The 16,060-nt window shown below is 44.7% G+C and overlaps 1 protein-coding gene across 1 annotated transcript in view; it reads left to right on the forward strand.

Annotated features, from left to right (window-relative positions):
• Nucleotides 1–16,060, forward strand: part of LOC309553784 (E3 ubiquitin-protein ligase RNF213-like) — a 678,906-nt gene that overhangs the window by 511,139 nt on the left and 151,707 nt on the right. Inside the window, exon 48 of the mRNA XM_082255197.1 lies at nt 4,332–4,574. Coding sequence (XP_082111323.1) covers nt 4,332–4,574 — 243 coding nt within the window. The remainder of the gene's footprint in view (nt 1–4,331; nt 4,575–16,060) is intronic.

Below are 16,060 nucleotides of genomic sequence, written 5' to 3' on the forward strand. Positions count from 1 at the left end.
GTAAGATGGATGGCGCCAAATACAGGGCAATCTTAGAAGAAAGTGTTAGTATCTGCAAAAGACTTGAGACTGGGGTGGAGGTTCCCCCTTCCAGCAGGTCAACGTCCCTAAACATACAGCCAGAGCTACAATAGAATGGTTTGGATCAAAGCATATTCATGTGTTAGAATGGCCCAGTCAAATTCCAGACCTAAATCCAATAGAATATGTGGCAAGGCTTGAAAATTGCTGTTCACAGATGCTCTCCATCCAATATGACAGCGCTTGAGCTATTTTGCAAAGAAGAATGGGCGAAAATTTCACTCTCTAGATGTGCAAAGCTGATAGAGACATACCCAAAAAGACTTGAAGCTGTAATTGCAGCGAAATGTGGTTCTACAAAGTATTGACTCAGGGGGGCTGAATACAAATGCACACCATTCTTTTCAGATATTTGTAAAAAAAAATTGAAAATCGTTAATCATTTTCCTTCTACTTCACAATTTTGAGCCACTTTGTGTTGGTCTATCACATAAAATCCCAATAAAAAAAATGTATGTATTTGGTTGTAACATGACAAAATGTGGAAAATTTCAAGCAGTATGAATACTTTTTCTAGGCACTGTACGTTTAATGGGTTTTTTTATATGAGCTGTTTCAGCAGTGCTATACAGTGACAGATATCCCCTTGGTGGAAATACACATACAGCCAGCCAGCCGACTGCAGATCTTTTGGGCTCCAATACCATGTTGAGGTCACTCAGCTTCTAAGTGCTTCATAAACACAAGCTATATTTGCATGGCAGGCTGGACCCAAAAGGTTTTTCTGAAGTTGCAATAGGAGACAACAGTCCAATAGGCAGTATGGTATGTTGGGTCTCTTTAATGTAAGGAGCATTTGGGTATATAAATTATTTGATCACTGTACTACATCAACTGCTATATGCTCATTTGGAGATACCAGTAATAGCACCCACTACATACATTTAAGTTTATACTGCATTATTTCATTCTGATTTAACGCCACAATTTGCTTTAGTAGTCCCAGCAGACGCTTCCTATACTTGTGTATATACACTGGGTCAGGAGGCCAGCGCATACACCAGGATTCTGTCAACCATGGCAGGTGGAGCATAGGCTCGTTTTACACATAGAGTCCCTATCCAAGACAGGACCTCATCTTTTTGGGGGGGAGCTAGGGTTTAGCTGGGGTAGAAGGATTAATAAAGGTGTGCTGTAGGGAGGGAGGGGGGGGGGGGTCAGGAGTGACCTGTGTGATGTTGGTGACACACCCCGAGTGGGTGAGGGGGTTTCTCTGTGACACATTGATACAGTATTGATATATTATGTCCAATAAATGTATATATTGTTTGAATTGGTAGCCTTTGTAGATGGATTTTTCCTTGTGAATTTTTGTATGGTATAATATTGGAAGCACCTCCCATCAGTATTGGGATACAGGCACCATTTCAAACAACTACTCCCAGGATTCATACCATTTTGTTTTTTTTTTGTTTTTAACAGTGGGTTTACCTCTCAGCCACTGCTTCCTTTAGAAAGACTGGCTCTTTTTTTCATTCTTGAATATCCCCTTGAAGGGGAACAATTTTCAATGACAGATCATCACAGTTTAACAACAAAGTTTATGGTCTTAAAGAAGAACTCCAACTATTTCTCTCTCCCCAAAACAGATGCATTGTGCATGTAAATGTACCACAACCCCACTGTCAGTTTGTGTGTAACGTACCTCCTTTGGCTGTATAAAGCAGGTGTCTGTGATTGCAGAGTTCTCTGACTTCCTGTTTCCTTCTTTTACCAGTCCTGATACTACATGCCCCATGATCCTTTGAGCCTCTGTAGTTTAAGGGCAGGCTATGTGAGTGATTTGTAGCAGTTTACGGAGTTAATGTGGGTGGGTCCTAGGGTTACTGTGGGTGTTTCTTGGCCTTCATGTGGGTGGTGAAAGGAGAGGAACGGAATTGTATTATTACACCCCATTCCTCTCTGCAGTGAACAGAGTGCTGTACAGTAGGAAGTGTAACTTTACAAACCATCTCTTGGACAATAAATGTGCTATGGGATGGCAGGAAGGAGTTAAGTTAAGCATGTTAACCAAAACTTTTTTAGCAATATAATACCATTAAATTAGGAAGTAAGTGAAACAGGAACTGTACATATTTAAATAAGAAATAAGGCACTCGGACAAAATTGTTTGGATAATAAAGGCCGCGGCTGTTTATTAACTGGTAAAATAAACATAAATAAATAATCAATAACGTAATTAAACATCACCACAACAACCTAGTCATGAACAACTCAGGTTGTACCATCAAAATATAACCACAAAATTCAAACCATCCTTTAACACTTATCAACACGTCCCCCTCTGCAAAGCAGAGGTGACCCAACCAGTTAATATTGTAGTATTTTAACACTTATCAAACACGTCCCCCTCTGCAAAGCAGAGGTGACCCAACCAGTTAATAGTGTAGCCGCGACAAACCAAAGGGAGGGAGGGAGGGGAACGCTGGTAAGAGATTCCTTGAAGAGATTGAGCCCTGGGATCACGGAACCTTGTTTAAATAAGCCTTAAGCTGAGGTACTAGAGGGCTCATAGGTGGGAAAGGGAAGGCGGGAAGGGGTCTCATTCGCTAAAAAATAGGGGAAGATTAGAAGCTGCCTAGCTACCTAGCATAAACTTCCCAGCTACAGGGAAGGCGGGCTTCCCAGAGCGGGAAGGCTAGGAAAGCTGAGGAGAGGGTCAACAGGTCACTCTCATGTATAAAATGAAAATACAAATGGTTGAATTAAATATAAAAACCCTAATTAAGCTAACTGACAAAATGGCTGGGCCAAAGCTAATTGTCCCTATTCCCTTCCGCCATCCCATAAGAAAGAGGGGCTAATGTAGCCCCCTTTCATATATTCTAGCTATAAAGGGCACACAAATGTAGGACTGATCACATAATGTTTTTTCTGCTCTGGTCTCATTCATTTTAACAGAGAAACAGCAACTTGTCTTTGAAGGCATGATTTATTGTGTATATAGTGTTTGCACACACAACACACACACAAAACTCTATTTAGTCACACACAAATCTTTGGTTGTTGTAAAGTGTATGTGTATTGACCAAACACACTCAAATTATTGTGAGCATAAATGCGCACTCCTGCCACACAGTGTGAATAGGGCCTTATATGCAAGGGATCACTACCATACTAGAATCATTGCAGTCTTGGAGCATGTTTAAATTAATAGTGTAAAAATGCAGCACAACCACAAGCTTTTACCACCTGCCAACTGCTCCCCCTTTAGCTAAAGGCACAGTGGCTGGGGATGAACACATGCCACGACTGTGATACTCTGCTTCATGGCTGGGGTGGGAACTGTTGTGCTTGGTGGGCACTACTGCCTGCCAGACACAACCAATTCTAGTGAATGGAGCCAGGCTGCAATTGCTCACAATGTGCATGTTTGCAGTGCAGTACTGCAGCATTTAGAGAGTTAAAATAGGCGATGAGGAGGTGATACAACTCCTTCTCACCACCTGTCAAATGCTCTCTGAAGAGTGATCTGAATGCAGATCACTCTTTAGTCTGCAAAGCAGGTGTAAATGTGTCAACCGCTTCCCGTCCATAGTATGTACCCATACATCCTCTGGAACAGGCAGTGATACCAGGATCATGACTGCAGCTACAGCCATGACCCTGGTATTATTTTGGTCAGCCAATGATGGGCTTTCCTATAGAAGTGATTCAAATTGATCTACAGCCACCTGATCACTTCTGTAGGGCATGGAAGGTGCACCTGCTTCCACCCCCTGCCTTTCCCAGGCTCTCCGATGTGATTCTGGGGTCTGGTAAACAATGAGGGGAGGAAGGTACATCCATACACCCCCTGTGATGAATGAAACTGGAAGCAACAAGGATTTAATCAATTCCAGTTTTCAAGCGGTTACTGGTTTGAAAAGCATCTGATCAAACCGATCTTGGTTTGATCAAATGCTTTTGAGGTCAGAGCAGAGATCTGGGGTGTAATAGACCCCAGATCTCTCAGTAAAGAATACCTGTCACTGCCCATGCTATCACACGGCATGTTGTTCATCTCTTGTGATAACAATAAAGTTGATCCAAAAAAATGTAAAGAGGCAGTATGAATAAAATAAAAAAAAAGATAAATAATAAGACACAAAAACCGAACTTCAGGTTTTCCCTGCTTTAAATGTTTTTCTGTTCCAGTTGCTGCAATATACAGCGAACTTCTGCAGCATCATATTTTACTTTAAATTTTCAAAACCAATTATTAGTGGGCTGTTAAGTAAATAATACCTTCTTTTATGTGTCTGAAACAGGAACAGGAGTCTGTGATGGATTTTATAAAAAAGGCCCAAATTTTCAAGGACAGATCTCTAAACCAGTTTTTGGAGACGCTGCTAAGCAACAACCGGCCATTCCTTCGAGCTGTCCCTGGCATGAGAGGGTCATACACCACTATCTTTGGATTAGCTGTGCACTTGGCCTCCATTCTTCTCTCTGGAAATAACCACCTTTTGGTACCCTTGAAAAATCTCTCATTCTCTTCTGCTAGGATGCATGTAAGTTATGTTGTTTTGTAATGTTATTTCTGATTGACATTTATGAACATACAACCCAAATTCCAAGAAAGTTGGAACTCTGTGTAAAATCTACATAAAAACAGAATGTAATGATTTGCAAATATAAACCCATATTTTGTTCACAATCGAAAAATCAAATGTTAATTTGAGAAAATGGACCATTTTAAGAAAAAAATAAGGTAATTTTGAAAATAATGGCAGAAACATATCTCAAAAAAGTTGGGAGAAGGCCATGCTTACCTCAGTGTAGTATCCCCTCTTGTTTTACCAACACTCTGTAAATGTCTGGGAACTGAGGAGACTAGTTACTGGAGTTTTAGGAGAGTAATGTTTTCCTATTCTTGCCTGGTATAGAACTGCATAACAATCTTCGGTCATCTTTGTTGTATTTTTCGTTTCAAGATGTGCCAAATATTTTCAATTGGTGAAAGGTTTGGACTGCAGGCAGGCCAGCTCAGCACCTGGTCGCTTCTACTCTGAAGCCACGCTGTTGTCACCGATGAAGTATGTGGTTTTGCATTGTTCTGCTGAAATATGGAAGGCTTTCCCTTTTTCGGGCAGTCTTTAAAGCAAGACAAACCTGAGGTACTATCTTAAAGTGGCCAGTGCTAAGCTTTTACAACCTAAATGCACACAGTACTGAATTCCCTAGATACAGGACCTGTTTGTGCCAGTAACATAAACCCACAGCGACTCACGCAATCTGTGTCCCTTACAGCCTGTGACAGAGGCTAGTGTGTTGGAGACAGTTCCTTGCAGAACGCGCCCATTTATGCATGGTCAGTGTGATATGTGGCGTCCGCGTGCACGCCATTTGCGTTAGAACTCGCCCACAATGCGGCGTACGCCTGTACTTCAAGGCGAAGAATCCCACCCGCGCGCGAATAGGCCTATGCCATAGACACCCGATCAAGCCAGAGATGAACATGCAGACGCTTATGCGCCAGGGCGAACACAACAAACACATGGGGTAAGAGCAGCTTAGGCTGAATCTTGTTTGTCACAGCTGATACTGTTTGAGCAATCACCACAGGGTACACACAATGTGAAACAATAGGTAAGGAAGTAATGATTTAAATCAACAGTCCTACAACTGCTTTAACAAGATATAACTTGTAAGCATAACATCCCTAGACTCACGGAGGGATACATATGGCACATGGCCTCTGTTATCTTTAAAAGGAACTGTGCATAAAATATTTAAAATTTGCATTTATGCCAGCAATTTTTACCTTCAAGGTTTGCTGAATTTTTGAAATTGGACTCACCAGTCCGACCGCAGGATTCTGTTTAGAAACAGGAATCCAATCTTCACCCATCACGGTGAGCTTAGTCTTAGCAACCTTCAAGGACTGTGTCCCCTGTGTTTTAGAGGGCCTTGGGCCTGTAGAGCACCCTGCACAGAGCGCCTTTGGGGTTTGGTATTCCAAGGGTCCGGATCCCAGAGTGCCAGAGCCTAAAAAGGACAGCATTACAGGCAAAACCTTGTATCTGCTTCCCGAGGTTCAGGTACCATCTTTTTCTATTGACTGTTTAGGCACTGGCACTGTGATAGCTAACCCCTTAGATTCATTGATCTTTGCTCAGGGTATGTAGCATATTTTCTTTCTTCTTTGTAGAGAAATGTGGAGAGACTCTCCACAGTGACCATCACCTTTAGACACTGGTGAAAAAACTGCGGCAGTTCCTGTGTGGGAGGGGTTATATAGGGAGGCATGAATTCTGATTGGTTGCCAGCGTCCTTCACCTAAAGATGGCTATATAACCCATATGTTATAATTCATGGCTCTGTGTCCCGTGATGTACGAAAAGAAAAATGCCTTTGAACTAAGTGGTAAATATACGCCGGAAGGTCCCCCTCCTCTTTAGTCCAGAGGACACGACACCCATAGTTTCCAAAATGAATGTCAAATTTTTATTAGTCTGACCACAGAACAGTTTTTCACTTTGCAACAGACCATTTTAAATGAGTTTTGAACGAGAGAAGACGGAGGTGTTTCTGGATCATGCTTGAATATGGCTTCTCCTTTACATCATAGAGCTTTAACTTGCATTTTTGAATGGCACAGATAACTGTGTTCACACACACAATGATTTTTAAAAGTATTCCTGATCCCATGCAGTGATGTCCATCACAGAATCATGCTGGTCTTTTAATGAAGTGCTATCTAAGGCCTGAAGATCACAGGCATCCAATATTGTGTTTTGGCCTTGTCCCTTGTGCAGATAGATTTATCCAGATTCTCTGAATCTTTTCATGTTGTGTACTATAGATTGTGATTTTTTTAAAGTTTATTATTTAGAAATTGTTCCACAATTTTTAGATGCAGATTTTTAGATTGGTGAACCCCTCTGCCCATCTTTATCTGAGACACTGACTCTCTAAGATTCTTTTTTTATACCCAGTCATGTTACTGACCTGTTGCTAATTAACCTAATTAGTTGCAAAATGTTCTGCCACCATTTACTTTGCCAGCTTTGTGTTGCCTTGTCCCAACTTTTTTGAGCTGTGTTGCTTGCTACCATCTATTTCAAAATTGCCTTATTTTGTTTCTTAAAATGGTACATTTTCTTAGTTTAAAAGATAGTTCACCATTAAAAGAAAATAATAAATGCACATAATTTTGCAGAGAAAAAAAAAAAGTGTAAAGTATTGCACTCGTAATCATTAGATCAGGGGTACAATCTCAGGCTTCTGCACACAAGCCCTGCAGCTTTCAGCCCATACCTCTGATACAGGCTGACTGTTGAAAAGCTGCAGGGCTTGTGAGTGAAATACGAATTGCAGTCCATTCAGAACTACAAGCAGTCAGCCATGATGGCTGACAGTAGTTGTAGTCTATCTATCCTGGTTTCGTGCACCAGGAGGAACCCAGGACCCACTTCCCCTGGGTAGGGTCTAATTTCATCCCAATACCTAATGGCAGTCAGGGTGCCATTGTCTAGCCTGTGAAGGTTTGTGCGTCTCTCCATGGATATGCCTTGCCTCCCTAGACCATCACTGACCCACCACCAAACCGGTCATACTGAACAATGTTACAGGCAGCATAACGTTCTCCACGGCTTCTCCAGACCCTTTCATGTCTGTCACATGTGCTCAGGGTGAACCTGCTCTGTGAAAAGCACAAGGGCTATTCTGGTGTTTAATGGCAAATGCCAATCGAGCTCCACAGTGCCAGGCAGTGAGCACAGGGCCAACTAGAGGTTGTTGGGTCCTCAGGTCACCATCCTGAAGTCTGTTTCTGATTGTTTGGTCAGAGACATTCATACCATTCGCCTGCTGGAGATCATTTTGTAGGGATCTGGCAGCGCTCATCCTTTTTCCTCCTTGTACAAAGGAGCAGATACCAGTCTTGCTGATGTGTTAAAGACCTTTTGCGGCCCTGTCCAGCTCTCCTAGAGTAACTGCCTGTCTCCTAGAATCCCCTCCATGCTCTTGAGACTGTGGTGAAAGACACAGCAAACCTTCTGCCAATGGCACGTATTTATGTGCCATCCTGGAGGAGTTGGAATGCGGTCCAGGTATCGCCTCATGCTACCATTATGGGACAATGACACTGTCCCTAGCCAAATGCAAAACTAGTGAAAAACAGTCAGAAAAGAGGAGTAGGGAAACTTTTTTCGTGGCCTCCACCTGTAAAACCATTCTGTTTTGGAGGTTGTCCCATTGTTGCCCATCTAGTGTCCCGTTGTTAATTTCATTAACACCAAAGCAACTAAAACTGATTAACAACCCCCTCTGCTACTTAAGTGATCAGATCAATATCTCAGGCGTTAAAAGGGAGTAGCTCTTCCCTTCTGCGGGTTCCCCTTCTTCCCCTTAGACTCCCCCTTTTTGTTTAGTGGTCTCCCTGTGGGTCATCTTTGTACCCTCCCCGGGGTAGCCAGTTGAATGGAAAGTGGCAGGGAATGGTGTGCCGCACTGTACCGGTGGGGAAGGGGCGTACCGGCGGCAGACGGGCTTCACAGCTGGGAGGAGCACTGGCTGCTACTGGTGGTCCTGTGCCCGGATCCCCCCTCTCCACGGTGGCTGGTGTCAGGGCTCCAGAGATCCCTGACACCAGCCGTGACCTAGAGGGTGAGCAGATTCCCCCTGCTTTTGCTGAGTTGGCAGACCAGTTAATCCAGGGGCTGCAGTTCATCTGCGATGCCTCTTTGGGCTCCCATGATTTCTAAGTTCTCTGTTTCGGCAGTGGTGCGTAGGCGTGTATTGTGGCCTAAGTGTTGGTCTGTGGACAAGACTTCTAAAAAAAAGCTCTGACTGATTTATTCTTTCAAAGCGATCGCCTGTTAGGGCTACCCTGGATGACATCATTAAGAGTCTCACAGGGGGAAGAGTACCTTTCTTCCACAATCTGGCAGAGGGAAAGAACCTTTTCGCAGACGTGGCCCATCCTTTTTTGTCTCTCAGGGTCCACTGACAAGGGTTCAAAACCTTTCAAGTCCCCCTCTGGAGGTTCCAAGCGGCCCTGTTCTGGCAAGCCTAAAGCAGGATTCTCCAGACCCGCAGACAAGACTCCGTTAGCATAAAGGTGCCCCCATGCCTGGGGTGGGGGGACGTCTTCGCTGGCTCCTGGGCCCATGGACCTCTTTAGTAAATGACAAATGGGTCCACTAAGTGATACTGTCTGATTACAAGAGAATTTCGTTCTTGCCTTCCGGAAAGGTTCTTCCCTTTCAATGTACGCCTGTCCCCGGACGGTTTGCAAGCTGTCTTCGGGGCGGTGCAGGACCTGTTGCTTCAGGAAGTGATTGTTCCTGTTCTGGTCTCTGAAGCGTTTTAGGGTTTTTATTCAAACCCATTCACAGTCCCAAGGAAGGAGGGCAAGGTATGCCCTATTCTTGACTTCAAGGCCCTGAACTGCTTTGTGCGAGTCCATTCGCACGGTGATGGCATCCCTTCATCAGGGAGACTTTCTTGCGTCCATCAACATCAAGTATGCTTACCTGCATATTCAATATGTACTCAACATCAGCGCTTCCTCCATTTTGCTATGGGAGTGGAGCACTATCAGTTTGTGGCGTTACCCTTTGGTCTCACTTCCGCTAATCTGGTCTAAACAAAAGTGTTGGTCCCGGTTCTGGAATTGCTACATCAGCGGGGGATGGCGGTACTGGGCTACCTGGATAATATCCTCTTGCGAGCGGAGTTCTCTGCTGCTTGGATGGACGATGTAGAGATAACTTAACAGACCCTGAAAGAGTTTTGTTGGTTTCTAAATTACCAGAAGTCTGCTCTGATTCCATCCAGGATATTGGACTATCTGGGTCTGACTCTAGATTCAGCTCTAGCCAGAGTATTCCTTCCTCTGGACAAACTCCAAAAGTTGCATGCTGTGATTCATCTACTGCTGTCCAGCAGGGAGTCCTCCCTCTGGACTTGCATGCAGATGCTGGGCCTGATGGGATTTACCTTCAAGGCGGTTCGGTTTGCATGGTTCCATACGAGGTCCCTTCAAAGGGAGATCCTGGTAAAATGGAACAAGTGTCCAAGGTCTCTGGACAATCCGATTGGGCTGAGCCAGGAAACCAGGGGGTTCTGGTCTGGTAGCTTCGTTCTTCTCTACGGCAGGGCAAATTCTTTCTCCCCTTGTATTGGACAGTGGTCACCACGGATTCCAGTCTGTCCGGGTGGGGAGGTGTTCTGGGACTGAGCTCCGCTCAGAGATTTGGAGTGGAAAATTGGCAGATGGACTATCTCAGTCGACAGGCGATGGTGGAGCTGTTGGCATCCCGGCTCAAAAGAAAGGTACCGAGGTTTGTGGCAAGGTCAAAGAATCCTCTGGCGGATGCCACAGACACTCTGGTGGCCCTGTGGAGACAGTATTGTCTGATTTACGTCTTTCCTCCTCTCAAGCTTTTGCCATGGCTTTTGCACAGGATCAAGGCCGAAGGGATTCTGGTCATTCTAGTGGCCCTGGACTGGCCTCGCCGGCCCTTGGAGACTGCATCACAAGAAGGATCTACTGTCCCAAGGGCGATCTTCCATCCTGCTTTACATTCGCTGACTTTGATGGCCTGACTGTTGAAAGCCAGGTGGTAAAGGATAGAGGTTTGCCTGGGTCGGTGATTCCGACACTGCTGAAGGCTAAGAAGTCTACCGCTAAGAAGATCTACCATCGTACCTGGAAAGCGTATATTTTGTGGTGTGAGTCGATTGGTTTTCACCCTCGTTCTTTTTTCCGTGGCTCGAATTTTGACCTTTCTTCAATGAGGTGTTGAGCAGAAATTGGCCTTGAGTATCATCAAGGGCCAGGTGTCTGCCTTGGCGGTTTTCTTTCAGCGACCCCTGGCCACGCACTCCCTGGTGCGTACCTTTATTCAAGGGGTTCGATATCTGACTCCACCGGTGCGGTCTCCTCTCCTGCCTTGGGATCTGAACTTAGTGCTAGTTCTCCAGAAGCCTCCCTTTGAAAATATTCAGGAGTTTCCCCTGCTTACGCTGTCCCAGAAGGTGACCTTTTTGGTGGCTATCACCTCTGCTCGCCGGGTGTTGGAGCTGGCGGCCTCATCTTGTCATACCCCCCTACTTGGTGGTCTACAAAGATAAGGTTGTTCTTCGTCCATGTCCATCGTTCCTAAGGTAATATCTGATTTCCATTTGAATGAAGACATTGTGTTGCCTTCCCTGTGTCCTAGGCTCAAACATCCTAAGGAATTTGTTTTGCATGCCCTGGATGTGGTTAGGGAGATTTGGGTGTATTTGGCAGCCAGAGTCTTTTCGACGGTCAGACTCACGGTTTGTGATCACAGACGGACCAAGAAAAGGGCTGTCCCCTTCTTCGGCCATTTTCAGATGGATCAAACAGATGGTGACTCAGGCCTATTCTATTAAGGGTCAGGTTCCTCCTTTCCCTGTAATGATGCACTCTAATCAGGTGCTTAGTGCTTCTTGGGCCTTCCGTCATCAGGTGTCAGTGGTGCAGGTTTGCAAGGCAGCCGCTTGGTTATCGATGCACACTTTCACTAAGTTCTACAAAGTGGATGTGTTGGCATCTGCGTATGCTTCCTTTGGTCGCAAAGTTTTGCAGGCTGCTGTTTGGAGGGTATGTTCCCTCTTGGGGGGGGGGGTAAGCTCCAGGCAGTTGGGCTCTAGTTGTTTTTTTTTTTTTTTTTTTTTTGGCACTGCTTGGGACGTTCCTGGACGTTCCATGTAGAGCTGTGTCCGTCATGAACCAAAAAGAAAATGGGATTTTTGTACTTACCAGAAAATGTATTTCTCTGAGTTCATTGACAGACACAGCACCCACCCCTCTATGGAGCTATGGAGCTTTAATACTTCTGACACTGCTGGTTACTAAACTGGAGGCCTAGAGCAGAGAGGGGGATGTATACCACCTAGGACTTCTCATAGGTGTAGCCAAGTCTTTTTCTGCCTAGTGTCCTACTCCTGTAGGGGGCAGTATAGCCCTGTGGTTCTGAATAATGGAGAGCTGTGTCCGTCAATAAACTCAGAGAAATTGATTTTACAGTAAGTACAAAAATTCCATTATATATACACACACTATATATATATATATATATATATATATATATTTTTTTTTTTTATATATATATATATATTTATTATGGATATTTATATAGCGCCAACAATTTATTTTGCGCTTTATATATTGTACATTCATATCAGTACCTGATTTCAAAGGATCTTACAGTCTAAGGTCCCTAGCCCACATTTATACACTTACTAGGGCTAATTTATACAGAAGCCAGTTAACCTATCAGCATAGTGTAAGAAAAACTCTGATTGGCCGCACATCTGATTTAAAATCACATTTATTGTAGTTTTCCTTATAAAAACAACTCCGCAATATGAAAATGGGGGAAGAGCATAACCAGCTAGTTATTTCTGATGTGTAGCCAACCAGAATTTTTCTTACACTGTGGAGTCTGTGATGGACAGGGCCAGCACCTCATAGTGTGATAGTGGAGGTGAAACAGGAGACAAACCTGGAGTGGTGTTTGCACTGGTTCTAACCTATCAGCATGTCTTTGGAGTATGGGAGGAAACCCACAGGGAGAACATGCAAGCTCCAGGCAGGTAGTGCCGTGGTTGGGATTCAAACAGACTACCTTAAGGCGGATTGCTAACCCTTTAGCCATATATACATACTGTATATAGTGGTCCTGCATTATCCTGCATTAACACTCATTCACATGCTAGTCTTTGCAGAAGCAACATTGTCACTTTAGAATGCTCAGTTCCGCAACAATACAAGTCACAGTGCACCAGTGCATTCAGCTTTATTACTGCCATAGGGACTGTCTACATAGCAATTGACGTGTAGCCAATGAATAAGAGACTCACATCTTTGCTCCCAGACTTATATCCAAGGCTCTGCTGTTGGTGCACAAACTGGAAGCCAGCAAGGCTTGATTATGTATACTCACCTGAATGTAAAATAATAATAATAAGAAAAAGAAAACAACCTAAAAAAACACATTACTCTGCATTTAACTTATTTTAGAACATATATTTTTTATAGGAGGGTTTAACCACTTCCATACCGCGTCATGTAAAATGACGTCGGCAAAGTGGTTGAGAGGATCCGGGCCGCCGTCATATGACGTCGCCCGGATCTCCCCTCTACTGCGCGCCCCCGGGGGCGCGCAGCGCGGCGATCGGGGGTGAGGCTCGTCCCTCGGACATAGCCCATCCCTGATCAAGGTAAACAGCCAATAGAAATTGGCTGTTTACCACGTGATCGGCTGTGTCAATTGATTGACACAGACGATCACATGAGCGGCTCCAGCACGAGCCGCTCGTTCTCTCTGCAATGCCCTCCCCCGGGGGCGCGCAGAGCAGCGATCGGGGACGAGGCTCGTCCCTCGGACAGAGTCGATCCCCGATCTAGGTAAAGAGCCAATGAAATTGGCTCTTTACCACGTGACCGGCTGTGTCCAATCACAGCCGGTCACAAATTTCAACAGAGAACACGGTAACTAGCTGTCACCGTGTTCTCCTCCTCACACACTGATCCTGTGTGAGGAAGAGATTGTGGTAACAGCTAGTTACCAAGTACAGTGCACCCCAAACACACTGATTGCCCCCCCCCCCCAAAAAAGAGCACCTGTCACTAGCCCATCAAAGTACCCGAGTACCTGTCACCAGCCCATCAGGTACTCAGATGACAGGTACTCGGGTACTCTGATGGGCTGGTGACAGGTATTCGGGTACTCTGATGACAGGTACTCGGGTACTCTGATGACAGGTACTCGGGTACTCTGATGACGGGTACTCGGGTACTCTGATGTCGGGTACTCGGGTACTCTGATGACAGGTACTCGGGTACTCTGATGACAGGTACTCGGGTACACTGATGACGGGTACGCAGGTACTCTGATGACGGGTACTCGGGTACTCTGATGACGGGTACTCGGGTACTCTGATGACGGGTACTCGGGTACTCTGATGACAGGTACTCGGGTACTCTGATGACGGGTACTCGGGTACTCTGATGACAGGTACTCGGGTACTCTGATGACAGGTACTCGGGCACTCTGATGACAGGTACTCGGGTACTCTGACAGGTACTCGGGTACTCTGATGACGGGTACTCGGGTACTTTGAGTACCTGTCAACGGAGTACCCGTCATCAGAGTACCTGAGTACCTGTCACCTACCCATCAGAGTACCCGAGTACCTTCCACCTGCTCATCAGAGTACCTGACGCCTGAAGTACCCGAGTACTTGCCGCCTGCTCATCAGTACCCATCACTACTCATCAGTATTCATCAGTACCTATCACGTATCAGTACTGGCCATCAGTACCCATCAGTACAGTATCACTTATCAGTATCCGTACTACTCATCAGTACTTATCACCTGCCTGTCACCTGCCCATCAGAGTATCCGAGTACCTGTCACCTGCCTATCGGAGTACTCGAGTACCTGCCACTTGCTCATCAGTACCAGAGTACCTGTCACCTGCCCAACAAAGTACCCGAGTACCTATCACCCTTCATACAGCCACCATGTCCAAGTCCAAAAAGGTTTATATACGTCCTCCGCTTAAACCTAAATACCGGTGTTATGGCAGCAGATAGCTGCCATAACCCTGGTATTTTTTTAAACGGTGGACGGTTGGCTTTCCGATAAGGGTGGTCCCAGCGGCGGATTCGCCGTGGGATCACCCTTCCGGGATGGCGGAAGAGGCGCCCCCCCTCCAGCCACGTTCCGGTCCTTTTCCCCGCTTACCGGACCCGCCGGCAGCGGGGAAGACGATCCGGTCCCAGATCCTCACAGACAGGATGTCGAGTGAGGGAAAGCTTGCCCTCACTTGACTCTATGGTCTTAGAGGACCGGAGCTACGGAAAATGTTGTTGCCTAGCAACCGGTTTAAAGGTCCCTTTTTTTTTTTTTTTTTCATTTTATATAATAATTTTTTTTTTTTATATATCTTTTAGTGTACTTGTGAGATCTGAGGACTTTTTGACCCCAGATCTCACAAAAAAGAGGTCCTGTCGTGCCTATTTCTATTACGAGGAATGTTTACATTCCTTTTAATAGAAATAAAAATGATCAATTTTTTTTTTTTTTTAAACGGTGTAAAAATAAAAAATAATAAAATAAATAGTAAAAAAAAAAAAAAAATTAAAGCGCCCTGTCCCCGTGAGCTCGCGCGCAGAAGCGAACGCATACAGAAACCCCGCCCACATATGTAAACGGTGTTCAAACCACACATGTGAGGTATTGCCGCGATCGTTAGAGCAAGGGGAATAATTTGAGCCCTAGACCTCCTCTGTAACTCAAAGATGGCAACCTGTAGAAATTTTTAAATTGTCGCCTATGGGGATTTTTAAGTACCAAAGTTTGTCGCCATTCCGTGAGCGTGCGCAATTTTGAAACATGACATGTTGGGTATCTATTTACTCGGCGTAACATTATCTTTCACATTATGGAAAAAAATTGGGCTAACTTTACTGATTTCTTATTTTTTAATTAAAAAAAGTGAATTTTTTCCAAAAAAATTGCGTTTGGAAGACCGCTGCGCAAATACGGTGTGATAAAAAATATTGCAATAATCTCCATTTTATTCTCTAGGGTCTCTGCTAAAAAAAATATATAATGTTTGGGGGTTCTAAGCAGTTTTCTAGCAAAACAACTGATTTTAGCTTGTAAACACCAAATGTCAAAAATAGGCCTAGGCAAGTGGCTAGGATGCATGATGGTGCGCCTTGGATGTTGGGCCCCTCTATATGGCTAGGCTGTGAAAAAGTCTCACACATGTGGTATCGCCATACTCAGGAGGAGTGGCAGAATGTATTTTGGGGTGTCATTTTTGCTGTGTACATGCTATGTGTTAGGAATATCCTATATATTGACAACTTTGTGTAAAAAAAAAAAGTTTTCATTTTTTTCCCACATTTTCCAAAAACCTGTGGAAAAAAATATGTTCAAACGACCCATAATGCCTCATAGAATATACGTTGGAGTGTTTGCTTTCCAAAATGGGGTCATTTTG

Source organism: Pelophylax lessonae (assembly GCF_965119305.1).
Source record: "Pelophylax lessonae genome assembly, chromosome: 4".
NCBI classification, from domain to species: Eukaryota; Metazoa; Chordata; class Amphibia; order Anura; family Ranidae; genus Pelophylax; species Pelophylax lessonae.